The sequence below is a fragment of the Sinocyclocheilus grahami genome, unplaced genomic scaffold, assembly GCF_001515645.1.
Source record: "Sinocyclocheilus grahami isolate Dianchi unplaced genomic scaffold, SAMN03320097.WGS_v1.1 scaffold245.1, whole genome shotgun sequence".
Lineage (NCBI taxonomy): Eukaryota > Metazoa > Chordata > Actinopteri > Cypriniformes > Cyprinidae > Sinocyclocheilus > Sinocyclocheilus grahami.
The window spans coordinates 867,264-883,199 of NW_015505424.1; the positions used below are offsets into that span (position 1 = coordinate 867,264).

The 15,936-nt window shown below is 36.8% G+C and overlaps 1 protein-coding gene across 4 annotated transcripts in view; it reads left to right on the top strand.

Annotated features, from left to right (window-relative positions):
- The window catches only part of LOC107598127 (synaptotagmin-2-like), a 106,019-nt gene extending 90,477 nt beyond the window's left edge, over positions 1 to 15,542 (top strand). For 3 of the 4 annotated variants that reach the window (XM_016289397.1, XM_016289398.1, XM_016289396.1), the window contains exons 3-9: positions 1,680 to 1,840; positions 8,663 to 8,794; positions 9,910 to 10,077; positions 10,176 to 10,343; positions 11,959 to 12,076; positions 14,484 to 14,617; positions 14,699 to 15,542. In XM_016289397.1, the coding sequence (XP_016144883.1) occupies positions 1,680 to 1,840; positions 8,663 to 8,794; positions 9,910 to 10,077; positions 10,176 to 10,343; positions 11,959 to 12,076; positions 14,484 to 14,617; positions 14,699 to 14,914 (1,097 nt within the window). In that variant the 3' untranslated portion in view covers positions 14,915 to 15,542. The remainder of the gene's footprint in view (positions 1 to 1,679; positions 1,841 to 8,662; positions 8,795 to 9,909; positions 10,078 to 10,175; positions 10,344 to 11,958; positions 12,077 to 14,483; positions 14,618 to 14,698) is intronic. The other variant, XM_016289399.1, reaches the window with a different exon arrangement.
- The last annotated feature ends 394 nt before the right edge of the window (positions 15,543 to 15,936 follow it).

Below are 15,936 nucleotides of genomic sequence, written 5' to 3' on the forward strand. Positions count from 1 at the left end.
GGTCAAGTTGCTCAGGCTCAAGACCATCTTTCTCCTCGCTATTTCCTCACTAAAAAGGATCGGGGATCTTCAGGCACTTTCTGTTTCATGCCTGGAATTTGCTCCAGGCATGGTTAGGGCATTCCTTTACCCGAGGGCCGGGTATGTCCCTAAGGTGCCCACTTCTTCACCAGGGCCCATAGTACTTAAGGCATTCTGTCCTCCTCCGTACCAGGAAGTAGGCCAAGAAAGGCGTAATCTGCTCTGTCCAGTTCGAGCACTGGACGCTTACGCACACAGAGCTGCCCCGTGGCGTAAGGCAGATCAGCTTTTTGTTTGTTTTGGTCCGCCAAAGAAGGGATTTCCGGCGACCAAGCAGACTATGAGTAGGTGGGTGGTCGAGGCCATCTCACTAGCCTACGAGTCCTCTGGCCTCCCGTCACCTATGGGGGTCAGAGCGCACTCAACCAGGAGTATGGTGGCCTCCAAGGCTTTCAACTTGGGTGTGGCCTTGCAGGACATTTGTGCTGCGGCGCGCTGGTCCTCTCCGCACACTTTTGTCCGCTTTTACAACCTAGACCTGGCTTCTACCCCAGGTTCCCAAGTTCTCTCTTCGTGATGTGCTCATAGGATACACACACAGGCAGGGACTTGGTAGTATGGCGCAGTGGGTATTCTCGTTCCCAAAGCGACTCGACGCAGCTCGAGTTCCTGAAGGGGAACGTCTCTAGGTTACGTATGTAACCATGGTCCCCCGAGGGAACGAGACGCTGCGTCTCTTTGTCATACTACCAAGTCCCTGCTGGTGCTACTTCATCGAAGCTGGGTGGCGCCCGGCCGGATGCGCTTTTGTGCTTTCTGGTGCTTACGTCACCCTGCTTGTGACGTCTCGCTGCTCCATTGGACGGATTTGACACGTGCTTCAGAACACGGTCACGCAAGGGCGTTCCCAAAGCGACTCGAAGCAGCGTCTCATTTCCTCGGGGAACCATGGTTACATATGTAACCTAGAGACATTTTTGATGTCACTATGAATTATAGAAGTGGCAAATTGATAGATCCATGTGCTGCTATTTATTTATTTATTTAAATAGAAAACAAAAAGGAATGGTTTAATATAGGGCAGATTAAACATACTTCCAAACTAGACAATTACAGTAAAATAAGGTTTGTCTATTCTAAATGAATATGGTTAGTTAAAATAATTTGAAATTAAATCAATATTCAAGCTGTATCTAGCTGTGTGCAACCTATTGTATATATTGTTAAACAATATATTATTATTTTAATCATACCATCATCGGGGACTGAGCCCCCTAATATTGAAATCTTAGAATCGCCACGGTAATCACTTCAAGGATCTTTCCTTCATGAACACAGGCAGTTTTTTTTATTTGTGACTAACAGACTTATACAATTTTGGTCGACTAAGCTTCTTGTCAACTAACGTTCAGTCGACTATTAGGGGTGCAGCACTTGTCTTGACAAACTTTCATTATCTAGAATATGCCTGAAGCTACATTTTTTGCAGTTACATACACTCTCCCCTACAAGCAGTGAGATTTAAGCTGTAGTCCTGTTCTCCATTGATGAAGGTAATGGTGAAGACAAGCTCGGCTCTCTTAATGGCCCTGATCAATCTAGATTTGTATTTCCAGCCTCTGTTCCTCCATCTTTCTCTGTCCTTCTCTCACTTTTAGTGCCTCCCTGGGCCATCATCGCCATCGCCATCGTAGCCGTGGTCCTCATTCTCACGTGCTGCTTCTGCATCGTTAAAAAGACCTGCCTTAAGAAGAAAAAAGGCAAAAAGGGAAAGAAAGGCAAGGGAGACATGGGAATGAAGAACATGAAGGGAGGAGAGGTACGAACACCCGACACCGGCGCTCTTCAGCCTTAAAGGGATAGTTCACATCAAAATTAATATTTTATATCATACTTACTCATTCTGATGTTTCAGCCCTGTATTTCTTTCTTTCATGACAAAAAATGAGATGTTACAGAAGTTTTACAAGTTGTTATTTTAGATACAATGAAAGTAGATGGTGTTTTATAATGCCAAGCTCCAAAATGATATAAAAATCCATAAATTCAGATAATGATTTCTTATATTTCTCTTTGTTAATCACACCAACCTGATGCTTATTTGACTTTTTGGAGCTTGGCAGTAAAAATCACAATTCGCTTTGATTGCATGTGCAGCTTGAACATTCTGCTCAACATCTCCTTTTATGTCTCACAACAGAATGACTTAAGAGTGAATAAATGATGTCTACATTTAAATTTTGGGTGAACTATTCCTTTAAAACTTTGTACAGAGAGACAGAAAGATTAATGTTTTTCCACTTCCTAATTTCCGTCTGTTGCTAATGAGTTTAATAGCGTTCAATACATATCTAATCTGAATCTTTCACTTGTTTAATGCCTTTAACAAAGCAATATATTATTTGAAAAGATTCAAATTTGAAAGACTCAGCGAGCTTGTCTGTTTTAAAAACGGCTGTGTTACTACCCTTCACATATCCTTAATATAGCTTCTAGGTCAAGCAAATGGATGGTTGGTATTCTGAAAAGATTTTTGAGCCATTTAATATTCATGGAATATAAAATATTCAGTGTTATACATCATTTGCTGCCTGTAAAGCAGGAAAGCAACATGAAAGATTTCCGCCACGTCATTTCATTTGCCGTGTTCGTATAATTTGGTTTCCAAAAGAATGTATTTGCTGTAAATCTCTTGTGCTTTTGTGTTAAAAATGACACACTTTCCAGCGAACGCACAGCAGCACTAAATCTTTTTTTATCTGTGCTGGAAATATAATAACTGAGTAGCTAAAGAGTTTGGCTGTATTTGCCGTGTTGTGACAGATCCCGCTGTGTGCTGTATGTTTGCAATTGTGACAAGCTAATTTCCCTTTGGTAATCATTAAAATTCATATCCTAATATATAATTTTCTATATAAATAATCTCAAACTTAGTTGTGCATAAACACCTTCAAGACAAGCTTATTATTTATGGGAGACCAGGGGCTATTGTAATAGTTTTTTCCCCTTCATAACTTACTGAATACTGTCTGCTAGCTTTTTGAACAGTATAAGTACCATTTACTGTATATGTGGCAAAATAAACACTTTAATAGAGATATAATGAGAATGATTCGATTTGATATTGAACTAAATATGAATATAAATTATTGCAAATGAATACAAATATGTATAAATAATAATAGATATAGATATATAATAGATATATAAAATAATAATAATAACTGTCCAATGCATTTATTTTGGTACAAAAAAATTTAAACTACAGTATTTTGCCTAATTAGTCATATTGACAAAGTTAAAAATCAGTAACTGCACACTATTAATTATTAATGTAAATATAGTTATACCAGTGTATCTCAAATCAGGGTTATTATAGTTAACGAAAGATAAAACCCATAAAAAAGCATTACTTAAAAAAAACCTACTTAAACTTTTTAATTTTGCAGCATTTCTCATTTTCATAGTTTAACTAAACTAACTTAAACTAAAACTGAAGTAAAACCTAATAAAAAATAAAATGAACAAAAATTATGAACAAAATGAAAATGCTAAAATAAAAATATTAAAACTATAAGTATATTCACAATTTTTAAATATTAAAACTATAATAGTATTTCAATGATACTAAAATAACACTCTCAGATAAGAGCAAAATTCAAAATATAATAAGACTGCTTTAATACTTATTGATATTATTGAATAGTGTTGACCTATAGTGCTATATAATTATCTGAAATAATCAAGAGTCTTTATTTAGATATTATGATAAAAAAACATATATTTTAAATAAAATGTTTTGTTCAATTATACAAAATGTATTATATATATATATATATATATATATATATATATATATAATACACACACATATGATATTATAAATATAAATGGTCATATTTATATAATATATAATATTATAATAATAATCATAATAACTGTAGTTAACAGATGAAATTATGTCATGGTAAAATTTTTTTAAATAATTTAAGACATTTAATGCATTACAGTTGCCCTCAGTCTCCCTTACTGTATAATAAATGGGCCTCTATGTGGTTTGCTTCTCAAATTTCTTTGGTTAAATTTGATGTTTGTATTAGCCAATAACACAATGTGTTTATTTAAACAAAAGTGTGTCATTTTTGATACATGTTCATTAAGTGTTACTTGATTTCTTCTACTTGATTCTGCCTTCTGTGAGTTCAATCTCTCCCTCTCTCTCCGTTTCTTCATCTCTCTATCCTTCCCACTTTGTGTCTGATATGTGCTCCGTGTATCTTGACTGTGCTGGACCTGTCTTCTTACGGTAGGTGTGACATGGCTTGCAGTGCCCCTCTCTGACTGCCTGGTGTAAGCTCAGACCAGGGCGGGGGGAACTGGGCTATGAAAACTGGCTGGGAATGAACTTTTTGGCTTCTTCTTGAGTCTTGCGAGCTGCAGGGGTGCTGAGGTTGCTTGAGGAGCTAGTCTGGGGTTGGTTTGGGGAGGGCTCGCATTCCACCAGTTTGACATGCCACATGAACGGGATGGGGGGTACAGCCAAACGAGTAGAAGGAATGGCCCTTTAGAAGTGGATGTGCATTTGGTTATGAACTTAAACTTCATCCTAGCTTATTGAGACACCAACACACCAATCCTCACTAACATGCATGTTGAAAGGGTACGGTTGGTGATTTGTCCTCTGAAAGCTGCTTCACCTATCACAAATCTGTCCCTTAAATGATCCCTAACTTAAGTTATGCAACATCTTTATACATCCTTTTCTTAAAGCAGTTAGCTAGTAGCAAAAGAAACCAAAGAAATGTCCAGATGAGGTGAAGCAGCGTTTGAGACAAAGCCCAATGCATGCCCTTCATACAGGCACCAGTGAATGACCATGACTTGACTTGAGAGTAACTTTCCTGGACGACCCATTGTGTGGAAAGAAACAAAGAAGCTTTTATTTTCTTCCTGAAATGTAGAGATGAGTCGTGGGATGAAGTAGGTGGTGTGGGAAACAGCCTTTCACCAGGAGACCTGTTGTAATGGTTTAGTTTTTTTGTTTGTTTGTTTTTTTTTGGTGTGTGTGTTAGTGTGTGTGTGCCAGCTTAGTGTGCTTTAGTTTGAAATATTGTCAAGGGTGATGTGTGTAATATTTTCAGTGTTAAAGCTCTTAATGTAAATGATGTGGAAATACGTGACATTTGCTGAAATTTGGCAGATTTGAAATAATGTGAGGGAGAGTAAATGATGACAGGATTTTCATTTTTGGGTGAACTATCACTATAAGATAACAGATATATATATATATCCAAAAATATAAAATCTTTTTTTTATTTTTTATTTTTATTTTTTATTTTTTAAAGAGGTCTCTTCTACTCACCAAGGCTGCATTTATTTGATCAATAATACAGTAAAAATAGCAATATTGTAAAATATTATTACATTTGAAAACAGTTTTCTTTGTAAATATATTATAAAATGTAATTTATTCCTGTGATCAAAGCTGAATTTTCAGCATCATTACTCCAGTCTTCAGTGTCACATGATCCTTCAGAAATCAGTATAATGTGCTGATTTGCTGCTCAAGAAACATTTCTTATTACTATCAATGTTGAAAACAGTTGTGCTTCTTCATATTTTGTGAAAACAGTGAAACACTTTTTTTCAAGATTCAAAAGAAAAGCTTTTTTTTCTGTCACTTTTGATCAATTAAATGCATCCCTGCTGAATAAATCTATTCATTTCTTTCAAAAGAAATGGTAAAACATCTATAAATTAATGAAATATTTGCAGTTGGTGTTTTGCTTTCAAAGGTAAAATTAAGAATGCACGGCTACTTTTAAATAGCCGTCAATAAATATGCTTTTGTCCCTGTGATTATGTAGTTAATATTAGGCTAACAGTGCAATGCTAACTATCCAAACATTGGGCTCTTGTGCTCAACCAGTGGTGTGAGTTTGAGGCAGAGCTGTCTGTTATCCGACCAATGACAGATGACATGGGAAACCTGTTTGAAAACAGTCTTCATCTTTTCAATTCGGCAAAGCTTAGTGGCTCGGAAATTACACACTTCACCTTTGATATCTCACTGCCCCAACAACTGAACCGAGGTTTAATGTATCATGTAATAACCTTTTTAAAATGCCTTCATGATTAATAATTCCACTTTACACACATGCATTTTACTGGTTTCTCACGAAATAAAGCACATCATACATTTTCGACACATAACAGGCCAGTGTTTTGTTTAGATTTTTCTTGGGGTAGTGAATAGCACCTAAAAAAACTAGGCTGAATAAGTTTAAATTATGAACTTAAATCATGTTGTAATAAACATGGTTAATCATTACATGCTAATTTGATCACAGGGCTGTTGGTGCAAATAATCGTTTATTGTGAGTGAATTATTTCTCCTTCACCGTTTCTTATTCCATCTGCCACCTTTACTAAGATGAATGTGCTAGAACTTAGCATGACTGCCTCTGAATGCTCAATGCAAGTCTCCTGAAGGTTACGCAAGAGAACCACCGCACACTTCATATTAGCAATACCGCATTAGTCCGTTTCATCATTAATCATCCTCCAGATTTAATACCAGCATCGTTTTATTCACTATGGTTTGAACAATTATGCAATCAATGAGGAATATTTTCAGACTTTGCATTTTGTGTGTGGCTTGGCATGCATGAATGCATTCTATCCTGTCAGTTAAGATATAAGAAATTGTGTTTTTTTTCGTTGCTGCTTGTGTGAGAGAGAGAAAGAGAGAGAGAGAGAGAGCGCGTGTTTTTGAATTTGTGTGTGTTTGTATATTTTGGGGTGAGTGGTCAGGAAGGATGAATCCTCACCCCAAGCATTTTTTGTTCGATTAGAGACATTCTGATTCAACTCTTTTCATTCGTCTTGTATTCTTGTATTTCTTTTCTTTTCTTGTTTTTCCCAAAGCTGAAGCAGACATCTCCATGTAAGCTAATATTTGCTGTTTCACCAGCATTGCATTTGAGGCTGCATAAATTCTTCAAAGTGCATAACAAATCTCAGAAATGCTTGATCTGATGAGCACCGCGGGGATCCAGTAGTGCGGTTGGATGTTCCCACGTGGATGAGCTTGCTGGGGTCGCTATTGCGCCCAAAGCAGTGTTAGTCACGTAACAGGGTTATGTACTATGTTAACTCCAAGTCTTTCAGAGGACACAAATGCTAGGCTAGCAGAGAGAGACTTTCGGTTATCAGCATAATGTCTGGTCTACTTTACTGCTTACACTGTGTCATAATCGGGCGTGATGCAATACAATTCCAGCGACAAGCAATTTGTAAGTTCACAAAAGTCGCGACACGGTTAGGCCTATGTGACGTGAAAACCTCAATCAAAAATCACAGCCAATCAGAAGAGTGTGTGGGCGGAGTCTCTCCGCAAGTGCACTACACTTGCAATGACATGGATGCATACTAAATCTAATTCATAAATATTAAACCATTTTAACATTATTAAAAATACATACTGAGAGACTAATACAATCTTTGTCATGGATACTTGTTTTTTCACACCGAGTTCAGTTTGTGTTTCTTTTCATTTCTTTCAAGGCACGGTAGGTGATTTGGTTGAAAACATGCTGGTTGAAAGTCTCTTCACATCCCGATAGCAATCACTAAGTTAAGTGGTCTAAATGTATTTATATTGTCTGTGGAAGGCGTAGGAGCATAACATGTTCTTTGAATAAGATGTGATGCCACAGACCACATAATTTGGCAAATCCCATGAAAAATATGCTATACACTACCCATATAATCCAAATTATTGGAAGAATTGTATTAGCAAAGACTGTTTCATAGACTCTCTCTCTCTCTCTCTCTCGACATAGGCTTTTCCATGTCATTGTTTCTCTTTACTGCAATTAATTTGATGTTTCTTCTTTTATGATTACACTATTATGTTTAACTGAATCTAAAAAGACATGTTAAAGTATATTTTGCACACAATAGACAGCCTTGTCAAGTATAAAATATTCAATTACAGCACAGGGCACAAACGTACTAATTACAACAGAATCATTAAATGACGATATAAGTTCATTAAGATTCATTTCAGCTTTTTTTCCCCATTGCAGCAGGACTGTGAGAAATGATGATGTGTAAAATAACACTCATTCTGCTCCTGTACTGTGATCTTTAGTATCTGTCTGCCAAACGTTTCTTCCAAAATGTCCATCATTTTACATTATATATTTGGGCTGATATGTGTATTGGCTTTAACACTTCGCTTTTGTATCTTCTGAATCTTTCTTCCTGTGCAAAAGCGAGCCCTTTAGACTCCGTCCTCATCTCTCGGGGTTTTAACATACTCTGCAGACTGAGAATCGATTTATGGACAGACTGCTTCAGAAAGACTAGAAGCCTTCTGTCTGTCTTTCCCTCCGCAAAAGTAATGTAGACGATTGCAAATGGTGTCATGATAGGAAAAGTGAAATCAAGTCATGTTGCTATGAAGGTCATCACTGACACGGTTACATACAGTAACACCCGGGTGGTTTGACACCTGGCAAACTTCAGGTAAGCTGAGAATTGGCCCGACGAACCATGTTTGGGGAACTTCATTTACCTTCCTTTGCCTTTGCTCTAGTTTCTCCTCTAACGTCCATCTGTGCTTCTGTCTCTCCAGAAACAGGACGAGGATGATGATGAAGAAGATATAGACATGGGAATAACTGAAGAGAAAGAGGAGGAACCGAAAGAGAAGGAGAAGCTTGGCAAACTACAGTTCTCCCTAGACTACGACTTCTCTGACAACAAGGTAAGGCCACTTTACGCTTTACAGTGTGTTTAAACACATCCGCTTGAATATCTAAGTGAATTATGTCTTAATCTTTCTGTTTATCAGTTCACATTAATGCCCAGATTTGTCCTACATACACATAACATTATTCTCATCTTTTGTATGAGCATACTATGCTGTTCTTCAGCTATTTTTGTATTTTAAGTGTACATCAAGTGCATTTTTCATGTCAAAATATTTTAATGTACAGCAAGCTGAGTGAAACAAATCTCTATACAGAAACTAAACACCTAGAAATAGTGGCATGAATTAAAAACCAGGACACATTATCCAATTATTGTTTAAAGCTATCCCTAAGGTTGTTTAAAAACACTTTAAAAACATCTCAGAAATATTCACAAATGGACAAAAAGTCAGGGAGTAAAGGGTCAATTACGTCCAGTGTTATTTTAGTATCGTAGCATTACAGTTTTTATTGATATTTTGAAAAAAAAAAAATTTCCCATTTCATTTAAATTTTAGTTACAATTGTTGTCATTTTGTTGTTGTTGTATTTTTTTAAATGTCTAGTTTTTATTAATTTTATTTCAGTTTTAGTTATTTTAATTTTTTATTTATTTTATGTATATTTTATTTATTTTAAGTTTTTTTTCATATATATATTGTATTGTATTTCTGTTACATGTATTTATTTTATGAAGTTAACTATTTATACTCTATAAAAATTTTTTTATGGTTTTAGTTAAATATGTGGTCATATTTACCTTTTTTTTTTTTTTTTTTTTTTTTTTTTTTTTTTTTTTTTTTTTTTTTTACCATTTTCAGGCTCAAAATCCAGTCATTTCAATAGAATATATGCATTCTAGAATTCTGCATGAGGGCAAAAGATTTAATCCAGGTTTAAAATTCTCATGCAAATTTGCCATGCTGACCAACATAAATCTACTAGGTTTGACAGACGCTGGACATTTTTGACCACAAAACTTTGCTAATGTGATGCTCCTTTAGATTGTGCCAGATTAAGAAAAGGAAAAATCATGCTGGTTTCATATGACTCTTGTGGCACAACCAGCAATCATGTAAAAAGTTACAACAGATTTTGCTCAGTAAAGACTGACACTCTTATCATGCAGCTGACAGTGGGCATCCTGCAAGCTGCAGATCTTCTCTCCATGGACAGTGGCGGGACCTCAGACCCGTATGTCAAAGTTTTTATTCTCCCAGACAAGAAGAAGAAGTTTGACACCAAGGTGCACAAGAAAACCCTCAACCCCGTCTTCAACGAGACTTTCCACTTTAAGGTAGAGTATCTTTTACAGTACACTACCAGTTTATGCCAGGTTTCGGCACCCAACACACTAGTCTGTCAAAGTACTCATGAGCTGATGTTGATTTCTAGATTCCGTTCACTGAAATGGGAGGAAAGACTCTAGTCATGTCTGTGTACGACTTCGACCGTTTCTCAAAGCATGATGTGATCGGTGAGGTGAAGATTCCCATGAACACCCTGGACCTGGCACAACCTATCGAGCAATGGAGAGACCTGGATAGCGCAGAGAAAGAGGAGGTACACCTGTCCTGCATCTGGCATTCACTTCACGATAACTAGCAGCTGTCGTCCTCTAATAATAATGAGAGTTAATGAACCAGCTCCTCTAAACATGCTTTTACGCCCATAATGTTACATAATGCTATTCCTTTCTACCTTAACACATTTTCATTAAAATTACTGATTGATGAGACACTATTGATGTTTTATTCAATGTTTTATTCAGTCCCCTATGTTGTGCCAAACCGTAGGGGGAAAAAAAGATGTTAGCAGAATGTTCAAGCTGCTCTTTTTCATACAGTTCATCAACTAAAGTGAATAGTGGAGAAAAAAATGTATAATAATTTAATGGAATAATTAAGAAAATAGTCTCTCACCAAAGATGCTTTTGCTTGCTCAAAAACACAGTAAACGCATACTGTGAGATATTATTAAAATAACAGTTTTCTGTGTGAATATATTGTAAATTGTAATTTATTCCTGTGATGTAAAGCTGAATTTTCAGCATCATTACTCCAGTCTTAAGTGTCACATGATCCTTCAGAAATCATTCTGATATGCTGATTTGATGCTCAGTTACTATCAATTATTAGTGGTCAATTATTAATAACAGTTTTTATTATACAGACCTATGTTTAAAACAGTTATATACAGTATAATAGCATAATATTTTAGTATTAGTGTAAACATCCTTGCTGAATAAAAGTATTAATCTATCAATGTTGAATATCTTTTCAACATTGATAATAATAAGAAATGTTTCTTGAGCAGCATTGATCAGCATATTAGAATGATTTCTGAAGGATCATGTGACACTGAAGACTGGAGTAATGATGCTGAAAATTCAGCTTTGATCACAGGAATAAATTACATTTATTCAAAGAGAAAATAGTTGTTTTAAATGTTTAAAATATTTAACATATTTCAGTTTTGATGTATTTCTGATCAAATAAATGCAGCCTTGCTAAACATAAGAAACGTCTTTCAAAAACATTAAAATAATAATTATTCAGAACTTTTCCCAATTTAGGAAAATATTTCTAATCTGATCTAATTTGTAAGATTTAAATATTCTAATTTGTAAGATTTAAATATCCAATTGGGCATGTCACGACACATGATCGGACACCCAGCATTTGGCATTATTGACTACGCTTACATGCACACTCATAATGCGATCATAATGTGATTTGGGCAAAATTGCAATTAAACTTTTCCTCATTTAATAAACACAGTGCTTCGATCAAACTAATGCAGTTATGCGCCTTAATCGTAACCATAATTACATTAAACTATGTGGTGTACACAATTTTAATCACAATAAACAGGCACCTAAACACCTTTAACAGCATTATTACCGCTCTGACCAAAGTGTGCATGTGCTCGGACATACACAGATACCGTGTGTTGTTCACATAATTTCAACAATGAACTTTATTCTGAAGCTTTCCCTCCACTCTAAACTCTGTCAACACGACTTGCTGCACAGCCTCTTCATCCAGAGATGGCGTGAAGAAAGCGGTGCAGCGTAGGCAAACCCAGTTACAGCGGCATTGTGATTTCGTATGCCAAACCTAGATGCCAAAAAAAGACTGTCCCTTTAAAACTGCCCATTTCATTTTCCCCAAAACAGCCTGAAAAGCTTGGGGATATCTGCATCTCTCTGCGCTATGTACCTACAGCTGGAAAACTCACCATCTGTATCCTTGAGGCTAAGAACTTGAAAAAGATGGATGTTGGAGGACTCTCAGGTACACACACACATAACGCACTGCCTTGTCTCTTCTCTCTCCACCAGAGAGTGGGTGGAGATAAACTCGTGCAGAAGACTGGATGTTCCTGCATATGCTATAACCCAAAAACATATGTTTTGATTTCTGTTTTCTGTCTTCTGTTGCAAGTATGTCATATATATGCATATATTGCTCATTCTTTGTTTCAGTTTTAATGACGTCATTAATTTGGCACGTTTCTGCCAAACATGCACAGCCGGCCTCTGTGCTGCAGCGGTGGGTTTGTCACGCCTGTGCTTTAGTGTCAGTGCTAGCCATGCAGAAGAGATAGCCCTCACATGCTGACTCTGTAGCACACGCCTCTCTCAGTCCGTCCTCACTGCTGCCATCTGCTGCTGGCGACTCTGAGAACAACACGCTGCACCAGCATAAAATGATCCAAACAAGCCTTAACCTTCCAATCTTAAAAAAAAAATTGCAGGTGTTTGTAGAACAGACCTGGTGTTGGTGGCCTAATGGTATAAGCACTGGTTTGGTTGTAGGTTTGAATCCTGCAAAGGGCGATCCATGAGCTTTCCCCTGTAATAAATGTTTTATTTTTTCTATATATATATATACTGAACAAAATTATAAATGCAACACTTTTGTTTTTGCCCCCATTTTTCATGAGCTGAACTCAAAGATCTAATACTTTTTCTATGTACACAAAAGGCCTATTTCTCTCAAATATTGTTCACAAATCTGTCTAAATCTGTGTTAGTGAGCACTTCTCCTTTGCCGAGATAATCCATCCACCTCACAGGTGTGGCATATCAAGATGCTGATTAGATATCATGATTATTGCACAGGTGTGCCTTAGGCTGGCCACAATAAAAGGCCACTCTAAAATGTGTCTGGTCTGACCGCCGTTTGCCTCATGCAGTGCAACACATCTCCTTCGCATAGAGTTGATCAGGTTGTTGATTGTGGCCTGTGGAATATTGGTACACTCCTCTTCAATGGCTGTGCGAAGTTGCTGGATATTGGCAGGAACTGGAACACGCTGTCGTATACGCCGATCCAGAGCATCCCAAACATGCTCAATGGGTGACATGTCCAGTGAGTATGCTGGCCATGGAAGAACTGGGAAGAGAAATGAACATTCAATTCACGGGCAACAGCTCTGGTGGACATTCCTGCAGTCAGCATGCCAATTGCACGCTCCCTCAAAACTTGCGACATCTGTGAACAATATTTGAGAGAAATAGGCCTTTTGTGTACATAGAAAAAGTCTAATCACTAATAGTAATAATAAAAAATAAGTAGTAATCCTATTATTGTGTAAAACAAGACCTGAATAATTAGTATATTCCATTCAGTTATCTTATATATTGTATATTCATATTAATCCGTGACTTAGCAATGTACAGTAAGTAATGAAATATTCACTAGCTACAGAGCTGGTTAGCCAGCTTACTAAAAAACTGTGTGGTAAAGTCTTATTAGTATTATTCATATACTATTAAGGTATTAATTAATATTTTGAATTAGCTTTATCATTTTAGTTTAAGTTTAAGTTTATATATTGTGTGTGTGTGTGTGTGTGTGTGCATGTTTATGTGGTTTGAGGACACAAATTTGTATAATAACATGGGTATGACATAGGTATTACAACGAGAAGGTGATTTATGAGGACATTTTTTTCAGTGTCCCCGTAATTCAAAAGGCTTATAAATCATTCAGAATGAGTTTTTTTGAAAATCTAAAAATGCAGAAAGTTTCCTGTGAGGGGTAGGGTTGGTGTAGGGCAATAGAATATACGGTCTGTACAGTATAAAAATCATTACGCTTATGGAGAGTCCCCATAAACCATAAAAACAAACCTGTTTGTGTGTGAACTTTATTTTTTCGGCTTTTGTTTCAGTAATTTTAGTAATTCAACTTTAATTGTATTTCATTTAATATTTGTATTTTATTTTATTTCTGCTTTGTTTCATTTACTGAATATGATTTTTAATAGTTTTAGTTTTAGTTTTAGTTAACAATGTCAACTAGATTATCTGTGCTAGAATACAGAGAAATCATTTTAGTTTAAGTTTTAGTCGTGTGTGTGCGTGTGTGCGTGCGTGCGTGTGTATCTATTTATTTTTCTATGCTTTATTTTTTCAGTTTTTGTTTTGGTAGTTTTAGTACTTCAACTTCAGTTTTATTTCATTTAATGAATATGATTTAAAGTTTTAGTTTTACAATATCAACACTGGATTATCTGGGATATGCTAGAACTTTATTGAAGTCTTCAAGGTAGAGCTCATTCCTTTGAGGAAAACCTTAAGGTCTCTAGTCACAAATCAAAAGTAATTTATACAAAATACACAAGATGCCAACTGAAATGTATACACATACAGCATATAAATGCATGACTTCCTGTGCTGGTAAACCTCTACAGATCCCTACGTGAAGATTCATCTTCTGCAGAACGGCAAGCGGCTGAAGAAGAAGAAGACGACTGTGAAGAAGAACACACTCAACCCGTACTACAACGAGTCTTTCAGCTTTGAGATCCCACAGGACCAGATGGAGGTACGCTCTACACATCTCAACACAACAGCTCACCTTTTCGTGCTCCTTCAAACTTTAAGCGCAATATCTGTTCCTTCCTAGAAAATACAAGCTGTGGTCACGGTGCTAGACTACGATAAGATCGGCAAGAACGACGCCATCGGGAAGATCTGGGTGGGCAGCAGAGCGCAGGGCACTGAGCTCCGTCACTGGGCCGACATGCAGGCGAACCCACGCAGGCCCATCGCTCAGTGGCATCCACTCAAACCCGAGGAGGAGGTGGATGCCACATTAGCAGCCCTCACTGCCAAGAAGTAATCCTGTTCTTCTTCCTTCCCTCCCTCTCTCCTTTACCTCCCCCCTTCCTTTCTTTCACTTTTCAACATGCACACCATGTCATCTTACTCAATCAGCACTGAGTTACAGCCATGGGCCACCAGACTAGAGGTATTAAAGAAGACCATTTGGTCTCATCAACAACTGAAATGAGATAGTGGATCAGGGTCTAATGAGAGAGACTCTTTCCACAGATGTTCTTGAAGTCAAGCCGTGCTCATAGGTTTGTATATACTTGAGGTTTATTCACAGAAGAGATGTAAGCTCACATTCACACCCAAATCGGGGACCAGGGATAGAAAACACTGCCTAATTTAACACATTCCTTCTAGATTCTCTGATCATCTAGATGAAATCAGTTCTGTTACTTTTGTTGAGTCTGAAAGGACAGAGAAGAATTGTTTATCATTGTGAAAAAAAGGGGATTGGAGAGATAGTTGGACTCGATGATCCTATCCAGCCAGAAGGAATCTTTCAGGTGTCGATTACACTGCCTGCAAAACAACCTCTTCTTCCATTCTTCAGTTCCAGCTGTCAGCTGGCTTCTTCCACTGCCCAACATCCTAACAAACCCTGACAAAAAGGAGACAAGCCTTGAAACATCATGAAATAAGCAATTCTTAGCTGCCAGGGACGTCTTGCTTTGATTTCTTGTAGTAAATGTATTCTGCCTAAGCACTTTAAATGAAGGTATTTTTTTGTTTTAGTCAATGCTTCGTTTTGAACTTGCTTTTATTGTTACCTGCAGTTTTTGTACATTTTTGATGTTCTGAACCTTCTCATTAAAGGAATAGTTCATCAAAAAATTAAAATTAAGTCATCATTTACTCACTTTTCTTTCTTACGGCAGTGAAACACAAAAGGAGATGTTTCAAAGAATGTTCACGCTGCTCTCTTCCATAGAGTGGAAGTGAATCGCTGGCTTTAATTCCAAGTTTTCTGACGATCTCACAGACTGAAATTTAGGTCATTATTCACAAAATTTTACAAAAATCTTGCTTGAC